The sequence below is a fragment of the Aquarana catesbeiana genome, linkage group LG11 (genome assembly GCF_042186555.1).
Source record: "Aquarana catesbeiana isolate 2022-GZ linkage group LG11, ASM4218655v1, whole genome shotgun sequence".
Classification (NCBI taxonomy): Eukaryota; Metazoa; Chordata; class Amphibia; order Anura; family Ranidae; genus Aquarana; species Aquarana catesbeiana.
Window position 1 is genome coordinate 248,112,037 of NC_133334.1, and position 16,712 is coordinate 248,128,748.

The 16,712-nt window shown below is 41.8% G+C and overlaps 1 protein-coding gene across 2 annotated transcripts in view; it reads right to left on the reverse strand.

Moving 5' to 3' along the window:
* CDH11 (cadherin 11) overlaps nt 1-16,712 on the reverse strand; it is a 222,427-nt gene that overhangs the window by 30,411 nt on the left and 175,304 nt on the right. For both annotated transcript variants that reach the window (XM_073605563.1, XM_073605562.1), the window contains 3 exons: nt 11,560-11,727; nt 9,370-9,557; nt 6,188-6,441 (listed from right to left, as the gene is read on the reverse strand). In XM_073605563.1, the coding sequence (XP_073461664.1) occupies nt 6,188-6,441; nt 9,370-9,557; nt 11,560-11,727 (610 nt within the window). The remainder of the gene's footprint in view (nt 1-6,187; nt 6,442-9,369; nt 9,558-11,559; nt 11,728-16,712) is intronic.

The window sequence follows — 16,712 nt, forward strand, 5'->3', positions numbered from 1 at the left end:
TTTACACAGTGAGCAGAATTAACCCCTTAGGTTCCACAGTGAGTATAACAAGCATGCTTTACTGCATATACAGACTGATTTTACTGTGTGGGTTTAGTAACACTTTCACTTGTTCAGCCTACCAGGCTGAAATAGAGGAACCAATCGATCCCTTATCCACGGTAAGGCTCGGTTCACACAATGCTGCTGCAACAGAGTACATGCGTGTGCCAGCACATTTTCTATATGTTCCCACATGTCATGTGTAGGGTATCCCATTCATTTCCATGGGCAGCCCTATGCATGGCAAACATGGTAATGAAGTCCCTGACCCTTTGCTAAAAACATGCTGCACCCAACCTCATACCAATTAATGGCACTACTGTGCATCTGCTAAAGGATAGCACCTTTCTGTAATATTTAGGCTAGGTTCACACCCTTGTGTCGGGAACATGCATAAAATCACATGGTTTCCTAACACAGAAGGGTGTAAACCTAGCCTTAATAGTATGGCTGAAGAAGAATCTCCCTGCTGGCTACTGTATTCAGGGGCTGGGGGGACTTGTGACTGCCGAACACCCTAACAGTAACTGCCTCTGATTAGATGCAGGCACCCTTCGGTCATCAATTTTACACCCAGCTCCTTCAAAAATAGTTGAGCCAGGTGGTACCAACAGAGCCACCTACAGCTGGAATTTTGGTTGAATCAGTAGAAATTGGCCAACATTTGAGCAGTGTAGAGCCAGCTTTAGACAGTTTGAGCATTTGGTTGTACTGTAAATTTTCCCCTCACCATTTGCTCTCATGACAACTCTAAAACATAGGATCTCTCATTTTTTTCTGTTTCGGTGACAATGGTTCCTAACAAAAAAATTGAAGAATAAATCTCCCCAGCTGGGACACGGCAGCAATAAAGACTTGGTAGAGGGTCTTAAGCTGGCCATACATAGCTCTCTTGGCTGAATTTAAAAAACTGAACCGATTTCCCCATCCACACAGTTGAAGTGGATGGGGAAATCCTTTCCTCAATTAATAGGTCATCTTCTCCCGAATGGGAATGGCCATATATGGATCGAAAGTCTTCTGGTCAAAGCTGAACCAGCTGAATTTTGATCTATGTATGACCAGTTTTATCCTTGCCCACTCTATTTAAAAACTAAAAAAAGGAAGTTTTGATTTTACATACACTTGAATGCCTTGTCCTACATTGTCCTTTTTTTTTTTAGAAATTCAGAAATGGCTGTTCGATGAAGGCTTCTTGTTTTGGATATATTCATTTGTTGTCAGAAACCTTTCACTATAATAAATGTCTAAGTGAACTCGGGAGGGGGTTGTTAATGCTTTTAGTCTGATGTGTTTCTAATGATTTTTGTAAACACAACACATATGGTTTATTGGTTTGTACGTCGATAAATGTAATTGGATAATCAACCTCTGCTCCCGATTATCAATGTCTGGGCCGCCAAACAAGCTCCAAATTCACCAAGGAACCCGTTAATGAATCAGGAGTCGGGTCCAGTAATCCATAACCCCCTCACTCAGCCTAGGGTGTCAGACGTGAGGTTAACAGCATCAATTTGAACGATGGGCTGTAATGCAGTTTACGTTGGCAGTCCGGTATAATCTCAATGGAACATTAAGTACCTTTTATTTTCAATGTGAGCTCTAACTAAATGATACTGGCTTAACAATCTTGTGACTGAGTGTTTACATTTACTAAGCGGTTTAAGATTTAAGTACCGTGCAAAATGCAATGGCTTCGGAGACAGAAGACGTTCTGGCGCTGCGTCTTGCTGTTGTCTGAGCCCATGTCTTATTTATTCATGGGGGAAACTGTGCTTTAATGATTCAGTACTGCAATTACACCGAGCCCTAGTATCTGCTCCATGGTGTGATAACAAGAAAAGCTAACAGCGCAGATATACTGAGTCATGTTATGTTATGGATATGACCCGTAAAGTCAGCAGCACACCTGGGAGCCCAAATTACAACAGAAAAAACTAAAACATCCGTTTGATTTTATTGTTAGACCTATTTACTAATGTCTGTTTTTTTTCTTCCAATTTAACAAATAAATTAAGCAATGTTTCTTAAAGTGGAACTTCACTGTCTCAATCAACTTTGACTATTCTTAATCCTTATGCTGCTAGCACTGGTAAATAGATAGGAAAATACCATATTTATTGGCGTATAACACGCACTTTTTTCCCCCTTAAAATTAGGAGAAAATCGTGGGTGCTTGTTATACGCTGAACCACTGCCTCGGAGGGGAAGGAGGGCACAAGCGCCGCCGAAATAGACAGAGCCGAGTGTACTGTGTACTCGGCTAGGCTTGGCTCCGCTCGGCTCCGTTCGCAGTCACGCCCAGTCCTGCCTCCTAGCATTTACGTCCTGCCATTGGAACAGTGTTGTGTCCATCATAGGAGCCGGGCCAAGGGGCGGGACTGAGTGGGACTACGAGACGAGCTGAGAGGAGCCGAGTACACAAGGCACATGTCTATCTCGACGGCGCTCGTTCCCTCCTAAATTGAGTACCAGTAACAATTTAAAACTGTTCATGCTGCAATTTTGGGCAAGGCTGCAGATGGACACTGTTGGGTAAGGCTGCAGATGGACATTGATCATTCTGCAATGATGGGCAAGGCTGCAAATGGACACTGATAAGGCTGCATTGATGGTTTTTTTCCTTAAACTTCCCTCCTAAAAGTTTTTTCCTTAAACTTCCCTCCTAAACTTGGGGTGCGTGTTATTAGGGATGGGCGAACGGTTCGGCCTGAGCATAAGTTCGGGCCGAACTTTGGTTGTTCAGGTGTTCTGCAGAACACCGAACAATATGCGGTGTTCGGGGCAAATTTGAAAGCCGCCAGAACACCGTTAAAGTCTATGGGACATTAACAAACACAAAAGTGTTCACTTTAAAGGCTTATAAGGGTCTGGCATGGATTTTTAAAAAAAAAATTGGTGTGGGGTTCCCCTTAAAATCCATACCAGACCTGAAGGGTCTGGTATGGATTTTGAGGGTGACCCCCACGCCGTTTTTTTTTTATTTTGGCGCGGGGTTCCCCTTAATATCCATACCAGACCTGAAGGGCCTGGTAATGGACTGGGGGGATCCCATGCCGTTTTTTTTCAATGACTTCTTTTATCTGTATTGCCGGGACCGACAATTCATTATAGCCGCAAGTACTTTTAAATGACTTTTTTTCCTTTAGAAATGTCATTTTGTGCAGGGACTGTTCTAAACACGGGAAAAATGTGCCACTTTACAGGCATACTATAGACACCCCCAGGTACAATATTTAAAGGAATATTTCACTTTTATTGTTTCACTTTAAGCATTATTAAAATCACTGCTCCTGAAAAAACGGCCCTTTTTAAAACTTTTTTTGCATTGATACATGTCCCCTGGTGCTGGACCCGGGTCCCTAAAAACACTTTTTATGACAATAACTTGCATATAAGCCTCAAATGAGCACTTTTGATTATTCATGTTCGTGTCCCATAGACTTCAACGGTGTTCGTGCGTTCTGCCAAAATTTTTGCTTGTTCGGTATGTTCTGGTGCGAAACCGAACTGGGGGGTGTTCAGCCCATCCCTACGTGTTATACGCCGGCGCGTGTTATACGCCGATAAATACAGTATATTGTATTTGCCTGTTTTAACCTTTTTTTTTTTACATATCTTCAGTTACTGGTTACTTGGTTTCCCAGGAGTCTTCAGGAGGGGAGGAGGGGTTTTCTCAGCTAAGCACATCCTCCTACTTCATGCCTGAGCTAAGAGCAAATGGTATCCTGGAAGTAAATGCTACATGAATCATTTGCCTTTACTCAAGATGACCACGGCCAGAAATGCTAAGGGGGTGTTTTTCAAAGTGATTTCTCAACAAAATAAAATAACAAGACATGGATAGGGGAGTTTTTAAACAGAGTTTTTGGTTTGTCATGCTCAGATGCAGTGTAGTTCCGCTATAAATTATATGCAAAATTAACTAACCCCATAGAAGCTGCTAGAAAGATGCTCAGGGTTCTTTTCCCAGTAGTTGCCCCGCAGTCAGGCACATGGTCACAGACACTCTTTAGCTCAATGAACATTTCAGGTGTGTTCTTTTTGGTGTTTTTTTGGGGGGGTAACTTGGATAGAGATATGGAATTGTGTGGGTACTCCAGAACAATGTACAAGTAGGAGGACACTTTCTCTTCTGTAGAACTACAAGCCAAGTCCTTGCACAAGTAAAAGTGTTTTAGCAGTAACTTGAGGAAATGAATCTTCCTCTGTAGACAGTCCAAGCAAAGTACTTTCACTAAGAATTAAATAAACTGAGTTCTTTAGAACACTGAACACGTTGTCCTCTTTAAATATGCAGCTGACTCTCTAACACCAGCACACAGTCTCTAAAATCTCTCACAACTGCCTGTACTCTGCACAACTGTCAGCATCCTTTCAATGCCTTCCAGACACCTTTTCCCTGTGATACCAGGCTAGATCCACAGATAACAAGCCCTATCAGACAGCTCCAGCAACTTCCAGCAAAACCCAACTCCCCAGCTCCACCAGCTGGGATCACAATCATTAGCAAGCACGTGGCAGATGGCCTGGGGATCAATCAGCCCCTCCAGGCTGTGATCTCTTCCTCTGGGACAAGACAATTCTGTTCCAGGATCCAAACTATTTATACAGTTTCCCAGGATGCATCTCTGCAATCTTCCCACAGGGATTGGCTGAGACAGTATAAATGTTCATGCTTCTAATTTGCATTACTCTGCACCTATGTTCCAGGACCATCCAGTGAGTAATAGAAGGCAGGAGGAGTAATCAAACCTGCAGCCTGTGAAACACAGACCAGACCTAAACCATCACAAACAGCCACATTGATTACAGTAAGCCAAACTAAATTTACCTAACAACAAGAATGCACTGGATACAGTGAGCCAGAACTAAATTTTCCTAATCCTACCACCTATCTAAGAAGGTACTACATGTAAAATGTTTTAATTGTACATGTAATTATAAGGATGCTGCAATGACTTCCAACTAGGTCACAGACTGTCCAGCATACCAACAAGCTTGTTTCAAAGTGCAGATGTCTTTATTATTGAATGATCATCAAGAAATGCAATGTTTCAGGACCAAGCAAGGACTATTCCTCAGGTATGTGATGTCATTGGAACATATCTTCTCCTCTATTTCTGTTCCAATGGCAACTCAAATTTGCCTTTCCCTCATATAGTCTGGAGCCCCTTCCTCCTTGTCTTTAGCATAGGGCTGTAGGCAGGCTTCAATGGCACTGATACCTCAGAATGCCCTAATGCAATGTTTCTCAACACCAGTCCTCCAGTACAACGGGTCATGTTTTCAGCATTTCCCTCAGATGAAACGGCTGTGGTAATTACTAAGGCAGTGAAACTGATCAAATCACCTGTGCAAAATAATAAAAAGCCTGAAAACATGACCTGTTGGGGGGTACTTGAGGACTGGGGTTGAGAAACATTGCTCTAACACATAGGTGCTAAACCTGTGGCCCTCCAGTTGTTGCGGAACTACAAGTCTCATGATACATTGCAAGCTGCCGACAGTCACAAGCATGACTGCTAATAGCAGAGGCATGATGGGACGTGTAGTTCTGCTGGAGGGCCACAGGTTGAGCACACATGCTCTAATGTAAGCCACCATTCAAAAACTACACTTTTAAGCATGCAATGCATTGTGGCTGGGGTGAGGGATGAAATATGTTCGCCCACCTTCAGAACACCCACACTGAACTCAGGCAGCATGATCACACAACTGTCTGCAGTTCTGAGGACTACAGGGGTATTGTCCATGATGCCTGAGCTCACAGAAAATGGGAATGGAACCTAAAGTACAAGCAAGGGAGGAGAAACACAGCAGCATGGAGAAGGTAAGTAATGCCAGGTAATGTCAGCCTTAAAATATGATACTCAGGTCAAAAGGACTGCAAAGATTTAAAAAAAAAAGGGAAATTGTAGTTTTAAAGGGCAATCATGCCAGCTGGGACACAAAGAGCAAGAAGAAGGCAGAAGATCTAACCTTCTCATGCTGTTTGTGTACCTATTGGAGATATGTGCCCATCACATACTGCTCACAAGACAAGATGGTAACATAATAAATACTGAAAATACTGTATATACACTTTTCACCTCCTTCAACATGATCAGTTAATAGCACACAGAATCACAAAAAAGAAACGTACTTTACTGGAACATTTGCTGCATCAGGGTCCTTGGCATGAACTCTTCCAACGACCGTGTCTGCTGGAGCATTCTCGAACACTTCAAAACTGTAGCTTGGATCCATAAATATCGGTGGTTCATCAGCATCTTCTATAGTAATTTTCACAGTGGCAGTGTCTTTGAAAGGCCCTCGGCTGAGGAATCGTGGATCTATATGGATATTAGCAGCCTCCACTTTCAAACTGTAGAACTTTTTTTCTTCATAATCTACTGTCTAAAGTGATAGAAAACAGCACTCATTATTTATGTGATTTAGATGCTAAGTGATGCATTACAGAAGGGGAAGTGTGGGTGGTAGCCCGGTCCCATAGTTCTTAAGGGGCTTAAATATTCACATTCCAAATCAGTGCTCCATTTATACCTTCTAAATCAAGCAAAACATGTGGAACATAGCTCAATGGAAGTCTATGTTTGTGTATAATTGATACAATAATAAGATATTTAGCTGGATGGTTCAAGAGGGATATAAGGCCTATGCATTGTATGGATTAGGGTCCCTGAATTAACTGCTATCAAGGAAACATATGGTTTTTAATTTACCAGTGGAGATTTTTCAGGACATAAATGAACCCCAGTTTAAGACAGCACACTGTTAAAAGGACAGAAGATACTGTATCTGATGATACAGTAAATGAATAACTGGACTGGAGGGCTTCACTTACAATCAGAGTCAGATTTACATATCGTATCCCTCCTTAGGGCCAATTATCTTGAGCCTCCCACCTCTTACCCAGGTTCTTTGGCTAGCCGTAAACTCATACTAATAATATAAGCTGCCATAGCTTCACAAGGTGCCCAGGGATTACAATAAGGCCTCATGTACACTAGGCTCCTCTAAACTCCTTCCTCCTTACAGGAGAAAATCAGCATTAAAAACATGCCTTATGCCGTATTTTTCAAATGTGCTTTGGTACGTTTTGACATGTTTAGGCTCATCAAGCATTTGGGTGTTCATTCATCTCACTGGCCAGAATATTAATTTATTCTGGCCATTGAAATCAATAAATGTTTAAGCGCTAAAGGCACCTAGAGAATAGGCATGTCTGCATGCATTTAGGTGCATTTTTTCTGCCCAAAGGCTCCTCTCCTGAACCCAATACTGTTACTTTCAGATTTCTGCCCTTAAACACCCCTGCCTCTAGATGCCTGTAAATGCATGTGTATGTACAGCCTCATAGGCTAACATACAGGGGCATTTAGGGGGCAAAAAAAAAAAAAAAAAAACATCAAACGCCTGTAAAACCAGCATTTGACAGCTGCAGTGTGTATAAGGCTTAACAGAGACAGTTTGCCCACTCTGTGTCAATACACCTAGAGCTGATGACTAGAGTGAGAAAGTCTGCCACTCTTTACTGCTGGTGATTCCGTTCTAGGTGTACAGACAGAGAGGATGACCTGTAAGTACACAGTACATTATCCTAACAGTAGGGATGGGCTGAACGGACCCCTGTTCGGTTCGGACCAGAACTTCCGAACACCGCGGACATTCGGACTCGAACACCGAACCCCATTAAAGTCAATGGGACCAGAATGTTAAATATCAAAAGTACCCATTTTGGAGGCTTAAATGCAAGTAACTAGGCATACAATGGTTATAGGGGCCCGGGTCCTGCCCTGGGGGATATGGATCAATTAAAAAAAAAGTTTGTGAAAAACGTCATTTTTAAATGAGCAGTGATTTTTTGATCTTTAAAGTGAAAGTGCCAGGGGTGGTCCTTAGTCTAACTGTAAAGTGGCAGATCTGTACCATGTCTAGAATCTGCTGCAGCAATAATTGAATGTATAAAGCCAAACAAAAAGACATTTTCTTCAGATCAGATCAGAGATCTGAAGAAAATGCGAAATCATTGAAACGCGTCATCTGACACGTCCAGACGTCATTTCCGCAGCTTCCTCTCCAGTGTATGGTGCGTTCCAGGCTGGTTTCATCTCGTTCCGACTTCCGTTTTCCGGTCCTCGAGAGATGCCGGTCCGACCTTGCTGATATCGTGGGCATTTCGCTCCCCACATACCCAAGCCCCCACCAGCAGAGGACTACACATTACGGACTGCTTGTTTACATCATCTACAGCATCTCACCTACCTTGGGACCCCGCACTGAGAGTGGCTGAGGTTGTGCCTATGGGCTACCTCTATGTATTACATGCCTTATTCCCACTGACATATTGTGAGTAGCCATTTGGCCGTTTTTCTTTTTATCTTATTAATAAAGTTTTTTGGATACTGCACTTAGATTGGTGCACCTCTTCATTTGACACTAAACTAATATTCTACACTGACAATTGAAGAAAAATAGCACAGTATAGCACACTAACTAATAGCACTAACCAGAGCCCTGTTCTATCTCTCTCCACACCAAAATCACACTGAAAATGGCTACCATTGAAAGAATACTTTTATACTGTGGGGCGGGAATGAGCCATGATTGGATAAAGTCATGATGACAGTGTCCAATCAAGACTCTGACAGTGCTCTGTGCCCTGATTGGCTGAAGCTTTCACTGCTTCAGCCAATCAGGGCTTGCAATGCACTGTTCAATGCCACAATACATTGTGGTCGGTGCGGGGGGCCGAACAAACGGTCTAACGTCCCGTTTGTTCGGCTGTTCTCCAAACATCCGAACAACGAAAGTTCGGCCCGAGCTTATGCTACCCAACAGCTGAAATGCACAAACTACACAAAAGGTGCAACCATGAAGACTTGGCCAGATTAGTCTGGTTGGCAAAGTTTCATTACAAAACTTTATTTTAAACATAGGAATGTGGATTGCTCTGTGCTGCCCATGGCAATCCCACCATCCTTGGTGACAGACTATGTTGGCAGAAATTGGACTTGTTTACAATGAAAGCTAAAAAAAATGGGCTTCATAGTATGGAAAGGTAAAAACTGAGAGGTGATTTAATCAGAAAGTATAGTTAGATCCAAGATAAATGTTTTAATTAAATAATGTTTACAAAAATAAAATAATTCTAAGTATAGATTCTTGGGTTTTTCCCACTTTTTCTCTACTGAATATGAACCATGCCTTGGCTATTATTAAAGAATGTTTTACTTGCACAACATGACTAACATATAACAAAGTTTCATGTCTCATGTCCATCACTCCTCCTTAAGTGAGGAATAGTGATTTAGGCAAATGTACCTTTCTGAGTTTGACAACTCCCTCCTGAGTTTGATAGTCTGTTGTGATTTCAAATACTTCTGCGCCATCTCCATCTAGAATGCGATACTTGACGGCTCCATTCTCTTCCAAGTCTGGATCTTTGGCTTTTAGACGTCCCACCTCATCGCCTGAAACAGCTGCCTCTGATATTGACATAGGGTATGCACCTGTGAACATAAATTTCATAATAAATATATCCAGATGTGACTCATATTCCATAAAATATTCTTCAAAGGGCCTAAAACTAAAGCTATTACATGCAAAAGTCAATGAAAATCCCATGGAATGTTTCTGTTCTGTGAGAAATGTTAGTAAAATGGTTTTCATTTCGTTTATTTTTTTTTTCTTATAGGAAATTTGTGGTCGACACTGTACAAAGAAGAAGTAGAAGAAAATATACAGTACACTGTACTTGTTTTTTTTTATTATTATTATTTTCTATTTCCTTTAGTTTACGATAAAGTGTGGAAAGACTACAACCTCTGCTGTTTTTGTCTTACTATCTCTGTTCCCACTGGGGAGATTTAACCTCTCTATTTTTCTGGTAAAATAAAGTGATGGAAAATGCAAAATTGTATTGTTGTTATCAGAACAAGAGGCAAGGATAAATATTCCAATGAAGAATTTATTAATTATTTTTGAAGTGATTGTTTTTTCTGTTAAGCCCTGAGTGCTGGTAGTTCTTTATTCCAGTGGTGTAATTGCTCTAAAGACAATTGTCCCCCATATTTTTGGGTTATCTCCCAAAATACCTATATGTTATTTCGAAAACAATAAAGATATATTTTTCTCTAAAGACAACTGTCCTGTCACTTTGAAGAGATATCCTCTCACTTCCTGTTGTGTCTTATGGACAGTAAATGAAGGGATGCAGACTGCAGAGAAACAGAGAAAGGTTTTATTTTACTTGTTTGTTCTCCAGTTTTCTCACTTTTCTTCAGAATCCCAGAAAATCACTCTTAGAAACGCCTAGATCACCCATACCTTATTCTCATGCTGCCACGTGCAATTTTGCAAGGCTTATTGGTTCAAGAGTGGGGGCTTATAGCTGTAGTCCATGGGAAAAATTAAATCCATACTTGCAATGGGGTATTTTTCGCTGTCTTTGTTCCCATTGGGAAGATGCATACTCTTTATTTGTTCGGGTGATCATTGTTACATAGACTAAATGTGAGAGAAAATCCAAGATAAAAGAGAAAGCGTATCAACGAGGAGACTTGTGGTGACAACTGCCTAAGAGGGTATTTCCATCACAACTGGACAGGAAGTAAATAGAAGTCCCTACTTAGAAACTAGTAAAAAAAGATTTGGCTTTAGCTAAATTAGATAAACTTCCCACAATGACATTTCACAAGAAACCAGTGACATGACTCTTTCACTGCTCCTCTTACCAAGCAGATACCAGTTAAAAGTCTCTAAGACTGAAAACACAATTTGTAGGATAGGGCTGTGGGTGGGTGCAGCGTGGTTCGATGGCAGAAAAATACTCCCAAGAGTTCAAGTGCAGATAACAGAAATATATTTTACTGAAGTTCAGCAATACAGAACAGGCCCAGCAGGAAGGCAGCCCGACCGGGAGCACATACAGCAAGAAATACCAATGTGTCAGTAGAAGGAAGCCTCAGGTGTGCCGACAAAGCCTGTCTCGAGGGGTGGAATGAAGCCTGGCTGGTTCCTACCCAAGTTGAGAGACTTCCAGAAAGGATGGCATGTCCCTGTACTTTCCCTAGTCCTCAGGAACCTATTCCTAACACTAAGCACTCTGCCAGATGGGTGATCTGTCCCTACTATAGCCACATGTGCCAAGCCCAGGAGCCAGGGTCCTAAATAGACTCTGTCTTACCCAAGATGGCTGCTAGAGTCACATGGGGTACCAGCATTCGATCAGATAGATGCCCCTGTGACCCAGGAAACCACAGTGGAACCAATTTCCTCTTAACTTCCTCTTCCTCTGCAATATCACTATGGTTGAGCACCACCGGAAGTGGAGAAAGCAGACTGCACCTGTCTACAGAGTTACAACACTGACCACTTTACTTTAGGTCTGGACATGGTTGTAACCTCTAGGAACCTATGTCCTGCACCACGGATCCCACTCAGTTAATGAAATACAGTATTATATGATCTCATAAATGTAGTAGTAGTTTATTGCTTGCAAATCCCACTTACTTTGAGGGAACTTTGGTGGGTTGTCGTTGACATCTGTCAAAGTTATTGTCACTTTGGTTGTCCCTGAGAGTCCACCCATATGACCTCCCATGTCTTTTGCTTGAATGACAACGTGGTATTGCTCCTTGGCTTCCCTGTCCATATTCGGAAGTGCTGTCCTGATAATTCCTGGGTTAATGATAGAAAAAAAAAAATACAACTCATGAAATAAGTCTTTGGTTTGTTCAACACAACAACCAATTAGATTAAAGCATGTTTATAGGGCAGGTTAGCAAAACAAGAAAGTAATGACTTGATTGATTAATGTAGGTTACATCATTATTTTATTTGAGATTATATAAATACGTACCACTGCCACCTGTGAAGTGTGACACACAAGACATTTCTTAATAATGCCACAATTTTGTAAAATGAATGGCCCAGCCCTACAAGAGGAAGTCCATGTTAGATTCTTTCTTTAAATATGTAGTAGTATGTGGCCATTTTTTAAATGTACATTTTGATAGTTTATATCATTTTTTTAAATGCTTTTTTAATAAACATGTAATGCAGGTTTTTTTCCATGCTACCATATTTGCAGCGAATTCTGGTAAATACTTTGGGGGTTATTTACTAAAACAGGAGATTGCAAAATCTGGTCCAACTCTGGATAGAAACCAATAAGCTTCCAGGATTTATTGCCAAAGCTTAAAGTCGAACTATAGGCAAAACTTTTTGATTTCATTTATGATTGAGCAAGGGAAGGTTATAACCCCGTCAATTTCTTTTTAGCGATCTCCCATTGCGGAGATGTCCCATAACCAAACAGGAAGTGAGAGGAAATCCCTGAAAATTAAGGGTATTCCTTGGGGGTCACCAGAACTAGTGTCCCCATTGGAAGATTTCCCCTCTATTATTTTTTCAGAGACAACCCAGTTTCTTTTACTTTCACTTTCAATGATAATGGTAAACAGGACAAAATGAGAGGGTGAATCTCTCTAACGAGGGCACAGACAGCAATAAGGACTGACAGGTATTCTAATCCCTCTCCTCTCCATCCAAAACTAAAAAAAATAAAGTTTTGCCGTTAGTTATATAGTATTTTAATTGAACAAGCTGAAATTAGAAGCTGATTGGATACGATGTGCAGCTGCACCAGATTCTGAGTGCACTAGCTTTAGTAAATCTCCCCATAAATATTTTCTTTATGGTACATATATATCTGAATTGCCAAAAGTAAACCATATGGGCAGCATATTTTCAAAATTAATTTTGCTGCCTTATAGCAACCTTCTAGTTCCCTCTGTTTGCCTTGGAAATGCACCAGCTGCCTACCTTTTTTGTGTCACTGTCTACGTCAAAGCTGATAGAAAATTACCATTCTGACTTATAGAAATGATGGCCATGGAGAAATAAAATGAGCCTCTCAAAACACACATTAGATTTAATCTTAAAACCGTTTAGGGCAAAGCAACAGGTTTGTTTTAGTGCCCCTCTCCCCAGCAGCACATACTTACCTCTCCTTTACTCTCCTGCCATTCTGTTCAACCACGGGTAGACAAGGAAAGGATGGTGTGAGCTTCAAGAACTAGGAACTTTGGAACTAGCAAAGGTCTGGTGACACTTTCTGCTCACATCTGACGGGGCCAATCACCAATCCCAAGGAGAATGAGCCTCATGCACCCTCGTATCCCAAAGTACCAGACATTCTCTTTGCTCTTGTCAACTAAATGGAGTATGAATGGGATGAAGGAAAGACAAACACATGTTTCTGGGGTGGAAAAAACTTAAAGTTAACCTCTTGCTTTCCACTGCATGGTATAAGATAGGTTTGAGATATAAGGAACGTTTCATGGGCTTATACATTTTCTTTCTTTGTTTATTATGGTCAGTGCTAAAAATGTTTCTCTTTTTTTATTTTTTTTCGAAAATCAATTTTGAAATTCTGCTCACCAACATTGTGCATTTTCATTTTCAGCTAGTAGATAAAGCACACATGCTTTTAGGCTTTGCTTACCTAATTTGTCGTAAACATCTGTTGTTTACAGAGCTCAATTGCTGAAGCAAATATTTACACACATGACTCTTATGCCCCGTACACACGGTCGGATTTTCCGATGGAAAATGTCCGATCGGAGTGTGTTGTCGGAAATTCCGACCGTGTGTGGGCTCCATCGGACATTTTCCATCGGATTTTCCGACACACAAAGTTGGAGAGCAGGAGATAAAATTTTCCGACAACAAAATCCGTTGTCGGAAATTCCGATCGTGTGTACACAAATCCGACAGACAAAGTGCCAGGCATGCTCAGAATAAATAAAGAGATGAAAGCTATTGGCCACTGCCCCGTTTATAGTCCCGACGTATGTGTTTTACGTCACCGCGTTCAGAACGATCGGATTTTCCGACAACTTTGTGTGACCGTGTGTATGCAAGACAAGTTTGAGCCAACATCCGTCTGAAAAAATCCTAGGATTTTGTTGTCGGAATGTCCGAACAAAGTCCGACCGTGTGTACGCCCTATTAGGCCTCTTTCACACGAGGGATCCGTATGTCCGTTTTTCATCCTTCCGTTTTCGGATGAAAAACGGACATACATGTATCCCTATGGAGCGTCGGATGTCAGCGGTGACATGTCCGCTGACATCCGACCCGCTCCGATCTGAAAAGTGTAACGGTGGAAAACCCTACTTTTTCATCCATTTTCGGATCGGATCGGGTGACGACGGACACTACGGTCCGTCATCATCCGATCCCCCATAGGGGAGAGCGGCGCTCTGACAGGTCCGTCGCTGCACAGTGTGCAGCGATGGACCTGTCATCTTCCTGCTCAGCGGGGATCGGCGGAGCAATCCCTGCTGAGCAAGCAGCTGTTCACGGGGCGGATCATCACTGATCCGCCCCGTGTGAAAGAGCCCTAAGGGGTTCATTGGGCCAAAGCTGGAGAATGCAAAATGTGGTGCAGCTGTGAATGGTAGCCAATCAGCTTCTAACTTCAGCTTGTTCAATTAGGCTCCATTCACACCTGAGTGTATCGATTACTAGCTTTTTTAGGGCATATTTTTAAGCTTTTTTTGCAGCTTTTAAAAGCTTTTTAAAAGCATTTTAGAAGCATATTATAAGCTTCAGGCATTTTTGTTTAGCCAATAGAAAGTACTAGAGGAGGAAAGGGAGAGGAAATTAGGGGTGCAGAGCTGCTATTTGAGCATTTTACAAGCATTTTTCTGTTCAAGTCATGCGTTTCTATTGAAGTCTATGGGCCAAAAATGCCTCAAAAAGAAGCTCATCAACTTTTTTCAGCTTCTGGCATTTTGCTTCAGGCGACAGAATGCCCAGGTGTGAACGGGGGCCATTGAAATGAATGGGAATTTGCTTTTTGGGCGTTTTGGAGATTCAGATCTGAGCATTTTACAAGCTGAAAAATGTTAAGATGTGAACAGGGTCTTAAGCTTTGATAAAAAAATAAAATAAAAAAAACATGGAAGCTGATTGGTTTCCATGCAGAGCTGCTCCAGATTTTGCACTCTCCAGTTTTAGTAAATCAAATCTTAAGACGCAGAAGAAGGATTCATTTCTATCTATTCCTTTCCCTTGAAGGATCACATTGATTAACTGCTTGCCGCCGTCATTATACTGCGGCAGGTTGGCACGGCTGTGCGAATTGCCATAAGTGTATGTCGGCCACTTAAAGAGCTATAGGGGGCCCGCAGTGCGACGCCGGAGCTGATGCACATGGCCGGCGGCCACGATGTCCACCGGCCACCCGCGATCACTCCTCAGAGAGCCAGAAAGGGGATATGTCAATGTAAACAGACAGATCCCCGTTCTGTCAGGGAAGTAGAGAGAAATCTGCTGTTCCTAGTGATCAGGAACAGTGATCTCTCTCCTCCTTCAGTCAGTCCCCTCCCCCCACAGTCAGAAACACCTCCCTAGGGAACACTTAACCCTTTGATCACCCCGAGTGTTAACCCCTTCCCTGCCAGTGACATTTATACATTTATCAGTGGCTATTTTTAGCTCTGATTTTATTGCCATTTTTCTTAACAAAAATATGTTGAAGAAAACATATTGGTCTAAACTGATGAAGAAATTTGTTTTTTTTGTTTTTATTTTTTGGGATATTTATTATAGCAAAAAGTAAAAAATATTGTTTTTTTTTTCAAAATTATCGCTCTCTTTTTGTTTATAGCCTAAAAAATAAAAACCGCAGAGGTGATCAAATACCACCAAAAGAAAGCTCTATTTGTGGGAAAAAAAAGGACATCAATTTTGTTTGGGTACAATGTCCCACAACCACGCAATTGTTAGTTAAAATGACGCAGTGCTGTATCGCAATAAATGGCCTGGTCAGGAAGTGGGTAAATCCTTCAGGGGCTGAAGTGCTTAAGGGAACAGCTTCTATTGTGCTCTCACATTAGAAAACCCACAGTGCTCTGGGGATCCTTTGTCATGTGTACATCTTGTACATGTTTAATTGTTAAAAAAAATTTTTTTGTAAAAATAGAAAGAAATTACCAAGGACATAAACCATCAGTTCAGAAGTAACCAAAAACAGTTATGTAGCGGCCTGAAGTTTAGTCAGGGAGCTCCTCACTAATTTACTTGCCAAGAGTAGTTATCTGGTCAGTTGATAGAGATCTATTGATTTCTCGCTAAGCTTGGCCTTGTTGCACTTTTCTCTTCTACCACTAGGTGGCCGGGCACTTGGTGGTTTTAGATACGAGAAGGGCAACCCAAGGTCAGGTATATGGGTATATGTCCCAGCTAATGGGCAGGGGTTTTCTTTAATCCCTTGGCCTGCTGGGAGAGCCTATATATTCGGGTGAGGTCAGATGATCTGTGTTCTGTGCCACCCAGACTGCAGAAGTGGCGCCATGCTGGGGCCTTTCCCTGCACGGCTGTTCTCCTATTGAAGTCTCAGAGTCTGCCAATTGAGTTTGCAACTATCTAAGGGTATCCTGGCCCTAACCCTCTTTCCCCCCAAAATATATAAAAAGGACTGTCAAAAGAAATAAAACCTCTTTTACGTCCAAGAAGTGTCTGGCGCCAAATGACTTTCACCATCTTTGAACCCACTATGCCTCACAACCTACCACATATTGAAGGATGTCAGCTAACTTTGGCCTTGGAGGTTCTCATTAGACCAAAAGAAGTAAAAGACCTTGCTACAGTTA